General features: G+C 37.0%; 1 protein-coding gene across 1 annotated transcript; it reads right to left on the bottom strand.

Annotated features, from left to right (window-relative positions):
• Positions 1–2,447: 2,447 nt before the first annotated feature.
• On the bottom strand, positions 2,448–11,743 carry LOC145988651 (sialin-like). Its single transcript, XM_083123708.1, has 7 exons — positions 11,728–11,743; positions 11,166–11,310; positions 9,546–9,702; positions 8,875–9,108; positions 6,786–6,963; positions 5,067–5,203; positions 2,448–2,591 (listed from the first exon to the last, which is right to left on the bottom strand). The coding sequence occupies exons 2-7, from the start codon at positions 11,264–11,266 to the stop codon at positions 2,448–2,450; spliced, it is 951 nt and encodes a 316-aa protein (XP_082979834.1). The 5' UTR covers positions 11,267–11,310; positions 11,728–11,743.
• Between the last annotated feature and the right edge of the window lie 3,084 nt (positions 11,744–14,827).

Raw genomic sequence — 14,827 nt, 5'->3', positions numbered from 1 at the left:
AAACAAACAATTGGTTACAATATGCCCTTGTTTGTTGATGTCCAGGAACAAACAACTAACTAACTCTCTAGCCTTATTGTACCCGAAGGTTCATGGCTGCGGCAACACAGTCCCTATCCTGAGCAAGATCCATATACTCTTTTCCATCCCTACCAATTTCCTTTAGGTCCATTTCAACATTATCCCTCCATCGTCGCCTTGGTCGTCTTTCTGGCCTCTTACCATCAGGTTTCTCAACAAGAATCCTGTAAACTATTCTTTCCTCTCCCATTTGTGCCACATGGCCTGCCCACCTGTCTTCTTGATTTAACCAAACAAACAAATTTTAAAAAAGGCCGAAAACAGCAGAAAATAACACCCTGAAAATCCAATGTTTTGCAGGTTTCACATCTGCATTGTCAAGAGAGCAATAGAGTAGAAAGAAGGTATAAGGTTTTTTTTTTGCCTTGCACATCAGCAGGTAAGAGTATGAGGATCTCTATCCAGCATGTGGTATAAGAAGAAATTTAACCCTCCAGCGTGCATGCTGAGGGACTTTGTCACGCCACGACCACGTTTTTTTTTTACTGTGTCGAGACATGACTAGTGCCACCCTGCCATGCGCTCTCGTATTCTTCCATTGGAGTTTCTGCTACCGAGGAAGGAAGGTGCCATTCTTCTGTCTACCTTTGTCTACATACCACAGGCTCGTTTCCATTCTTGGGGTGACTGAGTTTCCCCACATGCCTTCTCATGTAACTAAAATTTTAATTTTTATTATTATTATTATTATTTGGTTGCTTTTGTATCATTATTTTTATGACCAATCACTATTGTAGCAATGAATTTTTATCTTTATTTAATATTTCTATTGATTCATCATGCCATTTATTGAAGAAACAACAACTTCTTATTGTATGCATGAAAAGAAATAAAAAATACACATTTATGAACATTTTTAAACTCGAAGACACAAACATAGTACGTAAGAACCTTATTATTGTACAAGAGAAAATAAACAAATATAACAGAAATGTGTAAACTAAAAGATACAAATATATTATGTAAGAACAACAACTTATTTATTATTGCATGAGTGCAAAGAAATAAAAAAAAAAAAACATTTGTAAACTCAAAGACATGAATAACGTTTGCAAGAATTTTATTATTTCACAAGCAAAATTAAATAAATACCAGAAATATGTATAAACTCAAACATACATATGTAGGGTGTGCCAGTTAAAAAGGCGATTTGGCTACCCTAGAAATAGCAAATTATGCGAGGAAGAAGAAAACTGGAGTGCTACCATTTTGAAAAGTAAACTTTACCATTTACTCTGGTAACGGTGTTCAATCGATATGGTGTTGTGGACCGGTGACCAATGCGCATTTGCTGTAAAGGAGTTTACAAAAACAACTAGTTATGTAGCCGCATGGCGTGCATTTCATGCTCATTTAATCTCGCATGTAATGATCCAGTTCCTTCTTCTCATGCAATCAACGGAAACGGATAATACTGTGAGGAAGAGAAGTGGAAGTGAACAACTTTCAATGTATGTGATGCAAAATGGGGGACACCAGCGTTATGTCATTTTCAAGTAATTGGACATTCTGTGCCGTGCTCCCAGCTAACTGTGGAGCAGGGCCGTGCATAGCAGCAGAGGAGGAGAAGGAGGGAAATCGAGTGGTGAAAGTGCAGCATTGCCAACCATACGGTCCTAACTGTACATGTACAGAAATTTCATGGCATGTACAGTCTTACAGTCCAGACCTTAGTCCATATGCTAAATGTACGGTTTATTAAAATTTACACTTGCTATTTTATCCGTAATATTTCCCTAAGAAATTCTTAAAGCAAGCGTATGGACCTGAAGACAAAAATACGATCCACTTGCCATGTACGTACGGTATTGTCGCTTTCAAAAGTTTGCAACACTTACACAGCAAAACAGAGAAATCAGGTAACTCGTCTCCCATTACGCAATCCAGTTTCTCTCACTGTTCATTGGTGGGGCCATCTCGCATCACTACTTGCGCAGACTTGTTCTCGTTCGCCTGGTCTACAGTTAGCTGGTACAGGGTATATATGCACGATGTTTCTAAGCGTTCATCCAATTTGTAAGTATTGTGCTTTCATTTTGTATTTGTTTCATGTTACCGTGAATAAACTTCTATCTCTGGTGGCATTTTCAAATTTGCCCATTTCACTGCCGCACCCTGTATATAATATAAGAACAACTTTTCATTGTATGAGTAAAAATAAATAAAGAAATAAATAAAAAATAAACAATCAAAGACACAAATAAAGAATGTAAGAACATGTCTAAATAAAGGTATTCAATTATAAAAGTAAAACAACCAAATTTTTGAACGAGTAACAGCTGGGGAGACAAAGTCCCCCGTGTGCCTGCTCATGTTATAAAAAATAGCATGCCCGCCTGAGGATTAAGTGAATATTAGTTATAATATTACCCTATCTCATACTGACCTCTCATGAAAGTTGGGAGTTCTGTCAGTAATGTGTAGAAGCCCCAATTTTCACTGAAGTGAGCAATCATTATAGCCCACACAGGAAGGGAAGTAACAAATCGCTTCCAAGGAGGATCAACATTCTGGAAAAAGTTTTAATTCTTGTCACACATACAAGCAGAAACTACCTTGGATTTTTGTACAATCAAAAATTTATCATCACACTATTGTTTTTGGTATCCAACTGCAGCCTAAATCAAAAGCCTTATAATGACACCAGTCTCAACCCTACGAACAACAGTTACGACAATTTTAATTTCTGAAAATGTACCTTTTTTTTATTTCTTAATCAAATAGTAACAAGAAAACACAGAAATTTGCAGTTTTGATTCAACTAATGTGGTACTTTCAAATTAAAAAAAAATATGAAAATTTGAGATCATCGGGTTGTAAATTAGCTCAAATTGAGTTCATTTGGCAAGGAATGGCCTCATAATGAAGTTGCAGGGATGAATACAGCAGATTATCTACGCATATGAAGAGAATGGGGACTAGAGGGAAGAAGGGCCATGGAAATACCATAAAGTAGGCAGAAAAAGCAGGGAGTGGACATGGCCGTATTTAGAGGGGGGGTTTGTAGGGTTCAAACCCCCCCCGAAACTTCTGACATGTTGGATTCATGGAAGTTCAGAAAACAAAATTGTAACAAATTTTTAATTTTTTTTTTCGAAGCATCACAAAAATACATGGAGACAATGTTGAAACGATCGAGCTAGAATTTTCATACATTTGGAATTCTGAAACTTGAGTGAAACAGGATTTATTCTCAGAATCGTAGCCCACCGGCGACCCCTCCATTATCACTTCTGTTGTCATCTTTCCAGTGTTGCTCCCGCGTCACAAGGAATATAGACTGAAGATTCCCTTATGATTGTCCCAAAATTCCCTTTCCAGCTTTTAAATTTCCTGTCCGATAAAGTCGAAAATCCCCCTTGATAGGAGTTCAAACCTAGGATCTCCAGTTTTGTAGCGCATTACGTTCGCGATTGAGGTTACAATCCATCACCACGCTAAGATTTTAAAAAGAATAACTGGTTCCACACTTTTCAAAATTCCAAAAATTTAATTTTAAAGTCAAACAACAAAAACTTTATGACTAAAATTTCCATCTAACTTTTAAAGCTTTTCTCTTGAAGGTATCTAAAGTTTAATGACGAAGTATAATAATTGTGCATTTCAGTACACACTGTATGAAACGTAAAGAAAAGCAAAAAGAAAATTGTGGATTGAGTAAGCCCCCTCAAGGATATAACAATAATATAATAATTATTATTAGTAGTATTATTATTATGGAATAAAATTGTTTTATTATTATGAAATTTTAATTATTATTGTGCAATTATTGTTATTATTTCTATTATTCAAATTTCTGGGGACGCCCATGGGAACAATTATGAATGAACCCCCCCCCCCCGAAATTTTTTCCTGCCTACGGCCATGGGAGTGGAGAGTGTGAGAAGGCAACAAGGAAAGATGGCAAAAAGTGCAGGGTTGGAAAATAGTACAAAGAGAGGAACTTCACTTATATTCTAACCCAGCAATCATTTCTGAGCATATTTCTTAGATATGACAAGTACATAAGAATTAACCAGATCAGTCAATGCATACTTTACTTCCAAGCATAAGCATCATGAAAAGGGGGAGGGGGGTTGAACTGAACACTCGTCTCTCCTGGAAATGGAGATCATCAATATAATATTAGAAAAAAGGAAAAAGCTGAGAATTGTGGTAGTCGATAACGCAAATAAATTCAGTTCAGTGCTCAAACAGAAGGGGAAAACAGGGGGATGCTACCCCTCACCAAGTAAGAAAATTTGCGTAAAGCATCGCCCCTTGCTTCATTGTCTTAATGTTGAACCATTCAAACACCCCCTTAATTATTTCCACTTCAAACACTGGTTCAGTTAATTAGCATTCCAACAGAATAACCACATTAAAATATTAGCTAGTGAAAATATGGAGTATAAAATGCAGGAACCAGGCCAGAAATTCATGTCCTCATATTGTACAACTTAAACCAAGAAAAAATATCAAAAAATAAGATTTTCACGCCACACAAAGCAAACTTCATGACTAAAATTTACCCTACCTCTCAAAGATTTTTATTGAAAAGTGTGAAAATAATTATAATGACTGTGCATTTCTGTACAATAACAGCATGAAATGTGGAAAAAAAAAAAAAATCACAAAAAGTTATCTTGGATATTTACTCATGTGGCGCATAAAGCAAAAGCTAACCAAGTATACAATGAAAATTCAACAATAATAATAATAATTGTTATTTGATTATTAGAATTATTTCTGCTATTTAATTTCACACCGAATACCTACAGAAATGTCTGGCAATGCTCAAGCTTCCAAAACATGCAGCATTCATAAGTGTCTGAAGAAAGCATTCCTCATAATTTCAAGCAACTACTATTTTTATTTTACATATATTAAAACAGAGAATAGCACCATACACTAAAAACTTATTGGGGATACCGTAATTTGCATTTGTTAGAAGTGACGAGCCAATTCTGTTAGTGATTGCCCGCAACCAAAAAGAGATACTTTACCACCTTAATATGATTTGCTGCCGGACCAATAGAAGCCCTGATATAATCTAATTCTTCTTCTGTGATTTCACGGTCCTCTTGAGGTGTTTCGGTCACAACAAGCCACCACACAACACACCACAGCAATGCCACAACACCTGAAAGAAGAACGCAGCTATTAACTTTGCAGAAGTTCCATGTTTTGTCAGTAAAAATTCAACACATAAGTACACTATTTCTTATTTGGGAAAAATAACTTCCACAACATCTTTTTTAATACTTTGCACTCATGGACGTCCGCAGGATTTTTTCCAGGGAGGGGCAAGGAAGATATTTTTTCCAGGGGGGGCCAACATGGCATATTTTCCCCAATAATAGTGTTCATCCCTCAAAAAACATTGCTTAAATTTGAATTTATCATGTTCGTGCAATAATTAACACACATTATTGTGGCTGAAATTAAATTATATCTGTGAAATATGTAATTTTAGGTTGACTTTCGTTTTCCAGGGGGGGGCCACGGCCCCCCCTTCCGGACGCCCATGTTTGCACTATGGCAGTGATTTAATTGTAGCCTATCCATGTTTGCGCACAAACAAAAACACACAAACACTCTCCACAAGTCAATAACAAATAATATATCTGGAAAATTGAGGGGAGACCCGGCCTTGTCAGCGGTGGCTCAGTCGGTAACGCGTCTGACTACCATGCTCAAGGTCCCGGGTTCGAACCCCGGCCGGTTCAAATCCGGGAACTTTTCTAACGGTGGAAGCGGCCCCGGCGCCTACCCAGCGTCGAATAACATGGGTACCTGGGGGAAACCCTGGGGGGTAAAGGCGGTCAGGGGCGTGATGCTGATCACATCACCCCCACTCACGACCGGATCAAGAAAGTGTGGGGCGTTACCCCCACACCCCCTATACGCCTTCATGGCGTGGTGCTATGCACAGGGGAACACTTTACCTTTTTCTTTTTACCCGGCCTTGTCCACCCAGCCTCAAATCAATGGGTACTTGGTTGCTTGATTGATTGAACTGCTTTATTTTACTTCGCTTCTCGTGCCACTTTTGGCTAATTTGTGAAGATGAGTATGAATGATGATATGATGAAATTGATGAATGGACACTCACAAACATCCATGCCCAGGCCAGGATTCGAACCCAGGACCATGGCATTGCAGCACGATGTACTAACCACTATGCCACGGGGGCCGGCAATGGGTGTAACCCTGGCAGTAAAGGTGGCTGGAGCGTGGTGCTGATCAGATCACCTCCAAAATGGATGAGATCGACAATGTGTGGGGCCCTACCCCCACATCACCTAAATGTGCCTTCAAGGCACGGAGCTACATGTATGGGGGAAAATTGCCAATGAAATGTATGGCTGGCACAGAGAACTGATATTAAATATTTCAAGTACATAATTAGAAATTTTGAGGTGTAAATGAGCTCTGTTTAGTGGTTTGTCGTCATTAGCACAATCAAGGATTAATGGACTGAGTTATTGTCATACAGTGCAAGTTGCAGCATGGGATAGGTCAGTTTCATTTAACAATATTTAGCACAACCAAAGGAAAATTAGTATAGAACTACAATTACAGATAATGATGATAGAACCAAATTACAAACTTGCATTTATTAACACCTTAATCTACATAGACAAAAAAAATGAATGTTTGCATATATTTACATAGAAGTCAGTACACTATTTCTTAATTTTTGTTATTGCTTCCTTGCTTACCAAATACATAGAATATTGATGGCCAACCCCAATTTGATTCTGCTAGCAATCCTGAGATTGGTAATGAAATTACTGTACCAAAATAGCTTCCGGAAAAAGCTAATGTGACAAGTTTACTTCTTTCTAATGGTGGAGCCCATCTGCTCCACACAGCATGGATTGATGGATATGTAACACCCTGAAATGAAGACAGACACTTGTTAAAGAGTATGTGTCAGAAAGATGTTCCATGTATGAAAAAAAAACTATATGCATATTAACCCCTATGAAAAATTGTAAAAGATATATACACTTCACTATAGTAACAAAAAAAAATCACAAGGGACTCATCTTGTCCTACAGCTGCTACATTAGGTGGGGGATTGGGGGGAGGAAATAATTTCCATGTCATACGTGAAGTGACAGTGTGGAAAATACATTAGACACACTGAACTGCAATACTATTACTGGCATTGTTTCGACAGTACTTACTGCACCTATCAGTGATATTGTTATTTAGCATTTTCTAGTTACAGTAAATCCTCATTAATCTGGACTAATGGGGGAGGGATAAGTTGAGCAGTTTAACGAAAGTCCGGATTAACTGAAATAACTTAAAAGAACAGTAGAATGTGCATTAAAACTCCATTTATAGCAACAAAACAAGCTTATTATGGTGTATTTAAAGGGCATACGTCTAAATACACTATTACAGCACAATGTGTGGGAAAGAGAATTTCATCAGTGGTTGACTACCTTTTCTTAGGGAATTTCACTTGTTGACTTCTAGCTACATTTGAAACCTTGCTTCTCTTTTTTTCTTTTTTTTTTTTTTTTTTTTTGCCTGTCCGGTTTAAGCAAAGTTTGGCTTATTGGGGTACAGATTAGCGAGGTTAAACTGTACTTTCAAATACCACTGCCATGACTCACCTGAACAAAACTACATGGGGTCTACGGTCTGCACAGGAAGAATGCAAATTCATGCTGCAAGTACTGATATTGTGGAAAGTTATTGGAAAATAGATAAGAACGAATTTATAGTGTCTCAAGGCAAAATATGAAAATTTGTTCTGCAGATGCGGCAACATTTGACATTATTATACACGATAAATAATAGTTTACATGCTTGCATAGTGCATACATGTAGTATGTTAGGTATTCATAAGAGAGATTTTGCACTGAAATGACAAGTGGCACCTCTCCACACAGAATGTTCTGAACTGGGGGGCAGGTACCTCTGCTGAAAAAAAGCTTTCGTGCAGTTATGTATAGAAACATGCAGTGAAATAATTATATTCCGCTTTTTGGTCAAATGAAGTTCAAAGGGATGGAAGGGGCCCAGCCTCTACAACAATCTACCCTTTTCAGTGTCATTGTGCACAGAGCACATGCAACAAAAGACAAAGGCTCCATGCATAGTTTTCAAAACATGGGTTGTCTGATTTGCACTCAAGGAACAATGACACGTCCAGTGCATCATGCCTCTCTGGTGTGAATGAATGCATTTATTTCTTAGCACAGGGGTTCCCAAACTCTTTCGTTTCACAGCACTCTTATAGTGTTTCAAGATTTTTCAGCGGCGTCCAAGTCAGAATGTAGGCCTATCTAACAATTGCAACGCTCAGTTAGTGTGGTTAGGTTGCTTGCCTTAAGCTAACAAATAAACACACATTTCAAATTCAGAAACATTTTTGTGCAAAAAGTATTAAAACCATGTGTTCATTAGTGTCATTTCAGTGAATATATTGGAACATTTCGTGGTCCCCGTGTAAGCCAGCCACTGCAACACCGGGTTTGTAAAATGTAGCAATTCAGTGCAGTAATATGGTTTTGAAACTGATTGTTTTTAAAATTAAGAAAGTATTTCCAAAGTTTATTTTTTTCTCACATTCCTGTGTGAATTTCATGTCAAAAACTGATTTTGGCAAATTTTAATATTCTGATAACAATGTCTATTAAACATGTCTGATCATAACCTAACATTTCTACCTATCCAGTGGAATTTTAAATTACCGAAACATTCGAGAACAGTCATTGATAGTGGCAGGAACCCATACTATAAATAATATTCATTTATGCCTAAATGAATGAAACGTAATGCATAACTTACCTCAAAAATGCCTTCAATAACTCTAGCTGCAATCAGGAGGTACACATTAGCCTTTGCTAGTAAAGGAGTTAATAAGGTAAAAATAGCTGTAACTGCTATCCCCACACCAAACATCCTTTTTCCTCCTATTTGGGTGGCCAAATAGCCTCCTGGTATTTGAGTCACAATGTAGCCATAGAAGAAAGAACTAAGTACCAGGCCTTGAGTTTTTGGACTCCATGGAAAGTCCTGTTTCTGAAAATAAACAATAAAAATATAAATATGGCTAGAAAAGAAACAACTTCATTCCAAGTTTATTGTACTCTTGAAGATCTACTCAATGCTCATAGATAATACATTTGTTTGTGAATCGTCAACACTCCATGTTAAAAAGCTGATAAGTTCACTACTGAAATTCTATCCTTCCAGTAATGGGATATCAAATTATTTTGTGTAAATTTTCCCATATTTAAAGGAGAATTTTAGGGAAAACTCCAATCTACATTAAATCATCATAATTGTCCTAGTCTTCGTCCAAGTTTTTTTTCCTGTGTATACCTTCTTTACCTTTTTAAATCAAATACACTACACAATACAAAAGTTGTACAATAGAACACACATCTATTAGTGTTATGTAGATGAGTAGATATTCACTTAAGTTCTGAAAAGAATTATAGAAATCGGCAACTTACAAATTTTTGTGTCCCATTTTCTATAACAGTGTAGTTGCTTGTCATGGCTACAATAGCAACGCTCAAATTCACCCTTAGCGCATACACATTGCAGAATCCAAGAAATGCCAATATTGCTACTACATATCGTCTTGGTATAGCTTTCCTCCATCCTGGTCTAAAAAACATACAAGTGGAAATTATGTAGTCAAGACAGTAACACTGGAAACTAATATTATAAATATACACACATGGTTATTTTCCTGTAGTTTACGGTTATTACAAACATAAGAAAACAGTTTTTCTTTGTGATGTTTCAGGAGAACACACGCTCCTTTCATCAGACATTTATTTTCATTTTGACTAACCATTGATATAACTGTATCTTTAGTCAAAATGAAAATAAATGTCTGATGAAAGGAGCGTGTGTTCTCCTGAAACGTCACAAAGAAAAACTGTTTTCTTATGTTTGTAATAACCGTTAACTACAGGAAAATAATTCTATAATGCAAGCAATGCGTACATACAAGAAAAACTCACATGGTTAGTTTACATGTACACTATATGCCACATAGAAGCTAAAAACAATAAATTTAGAAAAACTTCAATTCGAACGCACTGAAATTTTTCAGCTGGCTTTGAAACTCAATTAGGGCTAGAGTCTAGTTTACGTCCTTCTTGCCCACTCCTTCTTACCCGTTTACGTCTTTCTTGCACACTCCTTCTTGCCCGTTTACAAAACCGTGCTAGCAGACAGCCGGCGCTCCGGCATCCGCAGGGTAAGTAAGTTTTTCATTTTACACTTTCTGTCACTAACCATTCACGGGAACGAGGTATGCCTACGAGGTTAGGTTAGGGCTGTTAGGTTAGGTTCCATTAGCACTCATTTCACCCCTAAATATGTGCTTCATCATCGAAAAATGTCCTCAGTACGTTCAATCACTCATATCCAGACAACATCGGTTTTTCTCGATTTTCTCCTCCAGGAAATTTTTCCTCGCCTTGGGATTTACTTTGTTGAATTCCTTATAAAATAACCTTTCCAACAATATATGACACCAATTCCTTAGGAAAAGGACGTAAACTAGACTCTTACCTCAATTAGTAACTACACTATTGGATGAAATTATTCACGCAGAATATCACTAATTGCAAATTATTTCCAACAATTACATTCTCAATTTCTTATTTGTTCAAATTTCTGGTAAGCTAGGATTGTTAGCAAATTTGGACTTGAGACTACAATAACAAAACCTGCACTAGAATTCCATTTTACACTATGTAAATACAAAATAATCTGTACAATAACAAATATCAAAATTTAGAAATGAACCAGAGTTCTCCTTAAATTGAATTTATTACTGTTGACCCTAGTAAATGTATTATTAACTAGTATGGATCTATACCCATGAAAAAATGGGTCAACGGCTGAATAAAGATTATGATGATCTTTCATGGCACAATGTACAGTTGAAAATCATATTTTCTATGGAATGTTTTTACATGAAGTATGCACACATAAGCACATTGTCAAAGGAAATTATTTCATATTTGGAACATCTCTGTTGCATAATTAAATTATTCTGAATATTTGTGATGATAATGGTGAATATTAAGAATAATTTAATGATGGAAATATACCTTGATGCTGGTGGCACTTCAGAGAGATCTTGACCAAAAGAAGGTACAGATTTTATTGCGGTTCTCTCCGTTGGTGAAGAAGGATTTTCTGCTAATTCCATGTTGTTATTTCGCTTCTTGGCATTGCATTATACATAGCGTGTACCTTGAGAAAAAATATATAAATATTGATTATTATCGATAAATTTATGGATTTCCCACATTTAATTGAAACAGAAAAACACATGTATACAAAATATCTCTATTATGAAACATTCACAACCGCAGACAAAATAGTTTGTCTGAGGCATGTGATAATAGTATTTTTTATCCAATTGTGTTATATGTGTGTGAAGAAATCGAAATCCGCCTCAGTCCATATGTTTCGATAAAACATATGTTTGTTTGCAAACATGGGTAACATTATATTTACGCTATTTCTACCTTTACAAATATGTGCTCCTCTTATTCACCTTCATTTATGCACTTTGCATGTCCCTTTATTAACTGCATTTCCTTTATTTAATACAAAACATAACAAATTACACTCAAACTTCTTCACTTGTTGACACTACTTTCTCACCTGTGGCTTCCTCCCGTCTTCTGCTTGCAGTGTTTCAAATATACAACTATCTCCAGAAGATGGTAACTTTCCAAAAAACACTAAATGAAGAATTTATGTTCAGCATCTCATTGGAGAAAATTAGGGGTGTGTGGGGCAGAATATTTTGGGTCGGGACGGGAATTTTTTTAAATCCCGACATTCGGGACGGGAAATATTCGAAATTTCCTGAAGTTCTTGAAATCTCGGATTCTACACGTCATTTTCACCTTAAGTGATTGTTTTTACATTTCTGGTAAAAAAACTAACAATTTCCGTTAAGTTCCAGACATTTACAATGTAGAAATCGTCGAGAATTAACGCCTTTTTAAAATGACCATTCGGTATTTCCCGACTGCTCGGGATCCCGAAAAGTCGGGATCGGGACGGGATTTCTTTTTTCCTGATCCCGGTCCCGACTTTTCGGGATCCCGTACACCCCTAAAGAAAATGGCCCCGTTCGGCGGGCCAGACGACTTCAAGTCGGCTTGAAGATCTTGCACGTTTAGCGTTCGGCGGGCGGAAGTTGACGTCACGTCTTGCAGAGTGAAGGTACTGTAGTGAAGGCGTCCGGACGGCTTACAGCCATCTTGCAGCTGGAGCAAGTTAAGGAAAAGTTGACTCGTTTCGTCTGCACAAGATCTTGCAAGATGGTGGCGTCCGTGGAGATATGTGCGATTTGGGATAATATTATTGCGGGGATGGCTATAGTTATACATGGCGATGTCTGACAACATTATTTGTATTCAAGATAAATAAATTATCTTTGAAAATGTTGAAATATTGATTTGAAGTGAGAGAAGTTCATTGTTTTATATGAAGACCACGTTCACTGAATATCTCGTCTGCTTCAAAGAACGAAGAGCGTGACTTCTACACAAGATTTGAACAATACAATGTACTTTAATTAATGCTAAGTATATATCCATAATGAGACCTAACGTGGTAACATCTTTTTATTTTTAGAACGAATATTTTGATTGAACTCGGAACATTATGAAGCTGAATATGGAAATGAACTCAAAATTGATTTTAATCACTTAAATACAATTAATCGTATGACTAAAGATGATATACCATATTTACCCCCTTTCCGAGAATAGTAGCTACTTTATTCATTCTTTCCTAAATATATATTTTCTCCGTAATTTTCCCCTTTGCAGCTTGTGCTAGTTGTTGCATTGACTAGTTTCATTCACAGACCGCGTGTGACTTTTCTTTTTGTCGTCCGGCGATTCAGCTAAGATGATCTTAAGCCTCGGCTGGATGTTTCTCTCAACAGCTGAAAACTGCTTCTCCTTCTATTGACAAAATCTCCTAACATATGCTTCCAATTTCGATGATACTCTGCAAGGCTTTTCTAGAAGGATACACGGAGTGATGTAATGATAAAAAAATCAATTTGGGATTCTAGTTTGGCGTACAAAAAATTGGAAATTCAGCATTAATTGGATCTGAAAGCAGCTTTAAATGGGGCGTTTGAAGAGTTTTAAACCATTTTAGCATTTAAGTTCAATATTGTGCATCTTAGTGTCGTGAATTTATATAGATAATTCCAAGCGTTTGTACAATATTTTCAACAGAAATTGCATAATTTTATTAAAAGAAAGACAAGTATTTAGTTCCCACGCCTTCTGCAAGTTCGAGGATTTTCCGCTTATGGTGCTGCTGTCGTTTCTGGGCAAGCAACCCTCTGAATGTGTATGCTCCCATCTGCGGCACCGGTCATGTGCCGCTCGGAGCGGAGGAGGGGGAGGGAGATGGTTTCACACCGCAATTTGTAAACTTATCTTGCTTTGACATCTGGTTATGTTTTGTCCGCGCAAAGACCTTGGAAACTCAGGGAAGTGCATTCATTCCTTCAGTGGGTGGCTACTTTCAAAATACGAGACAGACAGTCTTGGAAGTCGAGGAAGTGAATCGCCTTCACTTAGTTTACACAAATTACGTCGGTTCGTACAAGTCTGATCCGAAACAAGAAAGCCAGTTACTTCGTTGACTTACTCTGTGATGCTCTCCGATTTCTTTTACATATCTAGGTTATATGCATCATTATGGGAATTGAAGAAAATGTAGGATGGAAGAGGGTGGTTCAGAGATTCCCATTTTCGCATTTTGACTTTTGTTTTTACCTAATACAATAATTATACTTATACTAAATCTGAGAAGTAGTGTAATTGGGCCGGTTCAAAATAATACTTTGTAGGTATGCCCTTTTTTATGAATGGAATATCAGTTTTTGACATATTTTGACAATTTTTTTGTCGATGTTTTAGCGTTTAGCGATGTTTTAGTACAAATTTTCACTATACTCATTTTTTTTTCCACTCATACTTGGTAGGTATGCCACGATCTTACGTGGTATGACTTAACCCCATCTATTTTTTTATTCGTGCTAAACTACACGAGAGCGATCTTACGTGGTATGACTTAACCCCATCTATTTTTTTTATTCGTGCTAAACTACACGAGAGCGATCTTACGTGGTATGACTTAACCCCATCTATTTTTTTATTCGTGCTAAACTAGACGAGAGCGATCTTACGTGGTATGACTTAACCCCATCTATTTTTTTTATTTGTGCTGAACTACACGAGAGCGATCTTACGTGGTATGACTTAACCCATCTATTTTTTTTATTCGTGCTAAACTACACGAGAGCCTCTACGTGTTTTGACCTACTTTAGAGTAGGACCATAAAGACAGTTCACCAACCGAAAATGGGGCTCGGAGTGAGACTCGGTGAGGCTCGCCTTAATGGTTTGCTCTTGTAAGGCATAAGCCTCATTTTCTTGCAGTGTTGCCAACACCTTACTCAAAAAAAATCACCAAGGTTTTTTTTCTTGGTCTAACCTAACCTAAAGCAAGGAGCTGGCGAGCTTTTTTTTATGCATTTAACCTCAGTGGTAGCATATTTTGACGATTTTTTTTTTGTTGATTTTATAGCGTTTGACGATGCAATTTTCACCGCATCTAATTTTTTCCCACTCACACCTGGTACGAATGCCACGATCTTACGTGATATAACTTAACCTATCTTTTATTTTTCTTACGAATTTTTTAAAACTGCTCCGTCACCCTC

Source organism: Lepisma saccharinum, chromosome 1, assembly GCF_977018435.1.
Source record: "Lepisma saccharinum chromosome 1, izLepSacc3.1, whole genome shotgun sequence".
NCBI classification, from domain to species: domain Eukaryota; kingdom Metazoa; phylum Arthropoda; class Insecta; order Zygentoma; family Lepismatidae; genus Lepisma; species Lepisma saccharinum.
The sequence above is the reverse complement of the archived record's forward strand: the minus strand, read 5'-3'. Positions and strand labels throughout refer to the sequence as shown.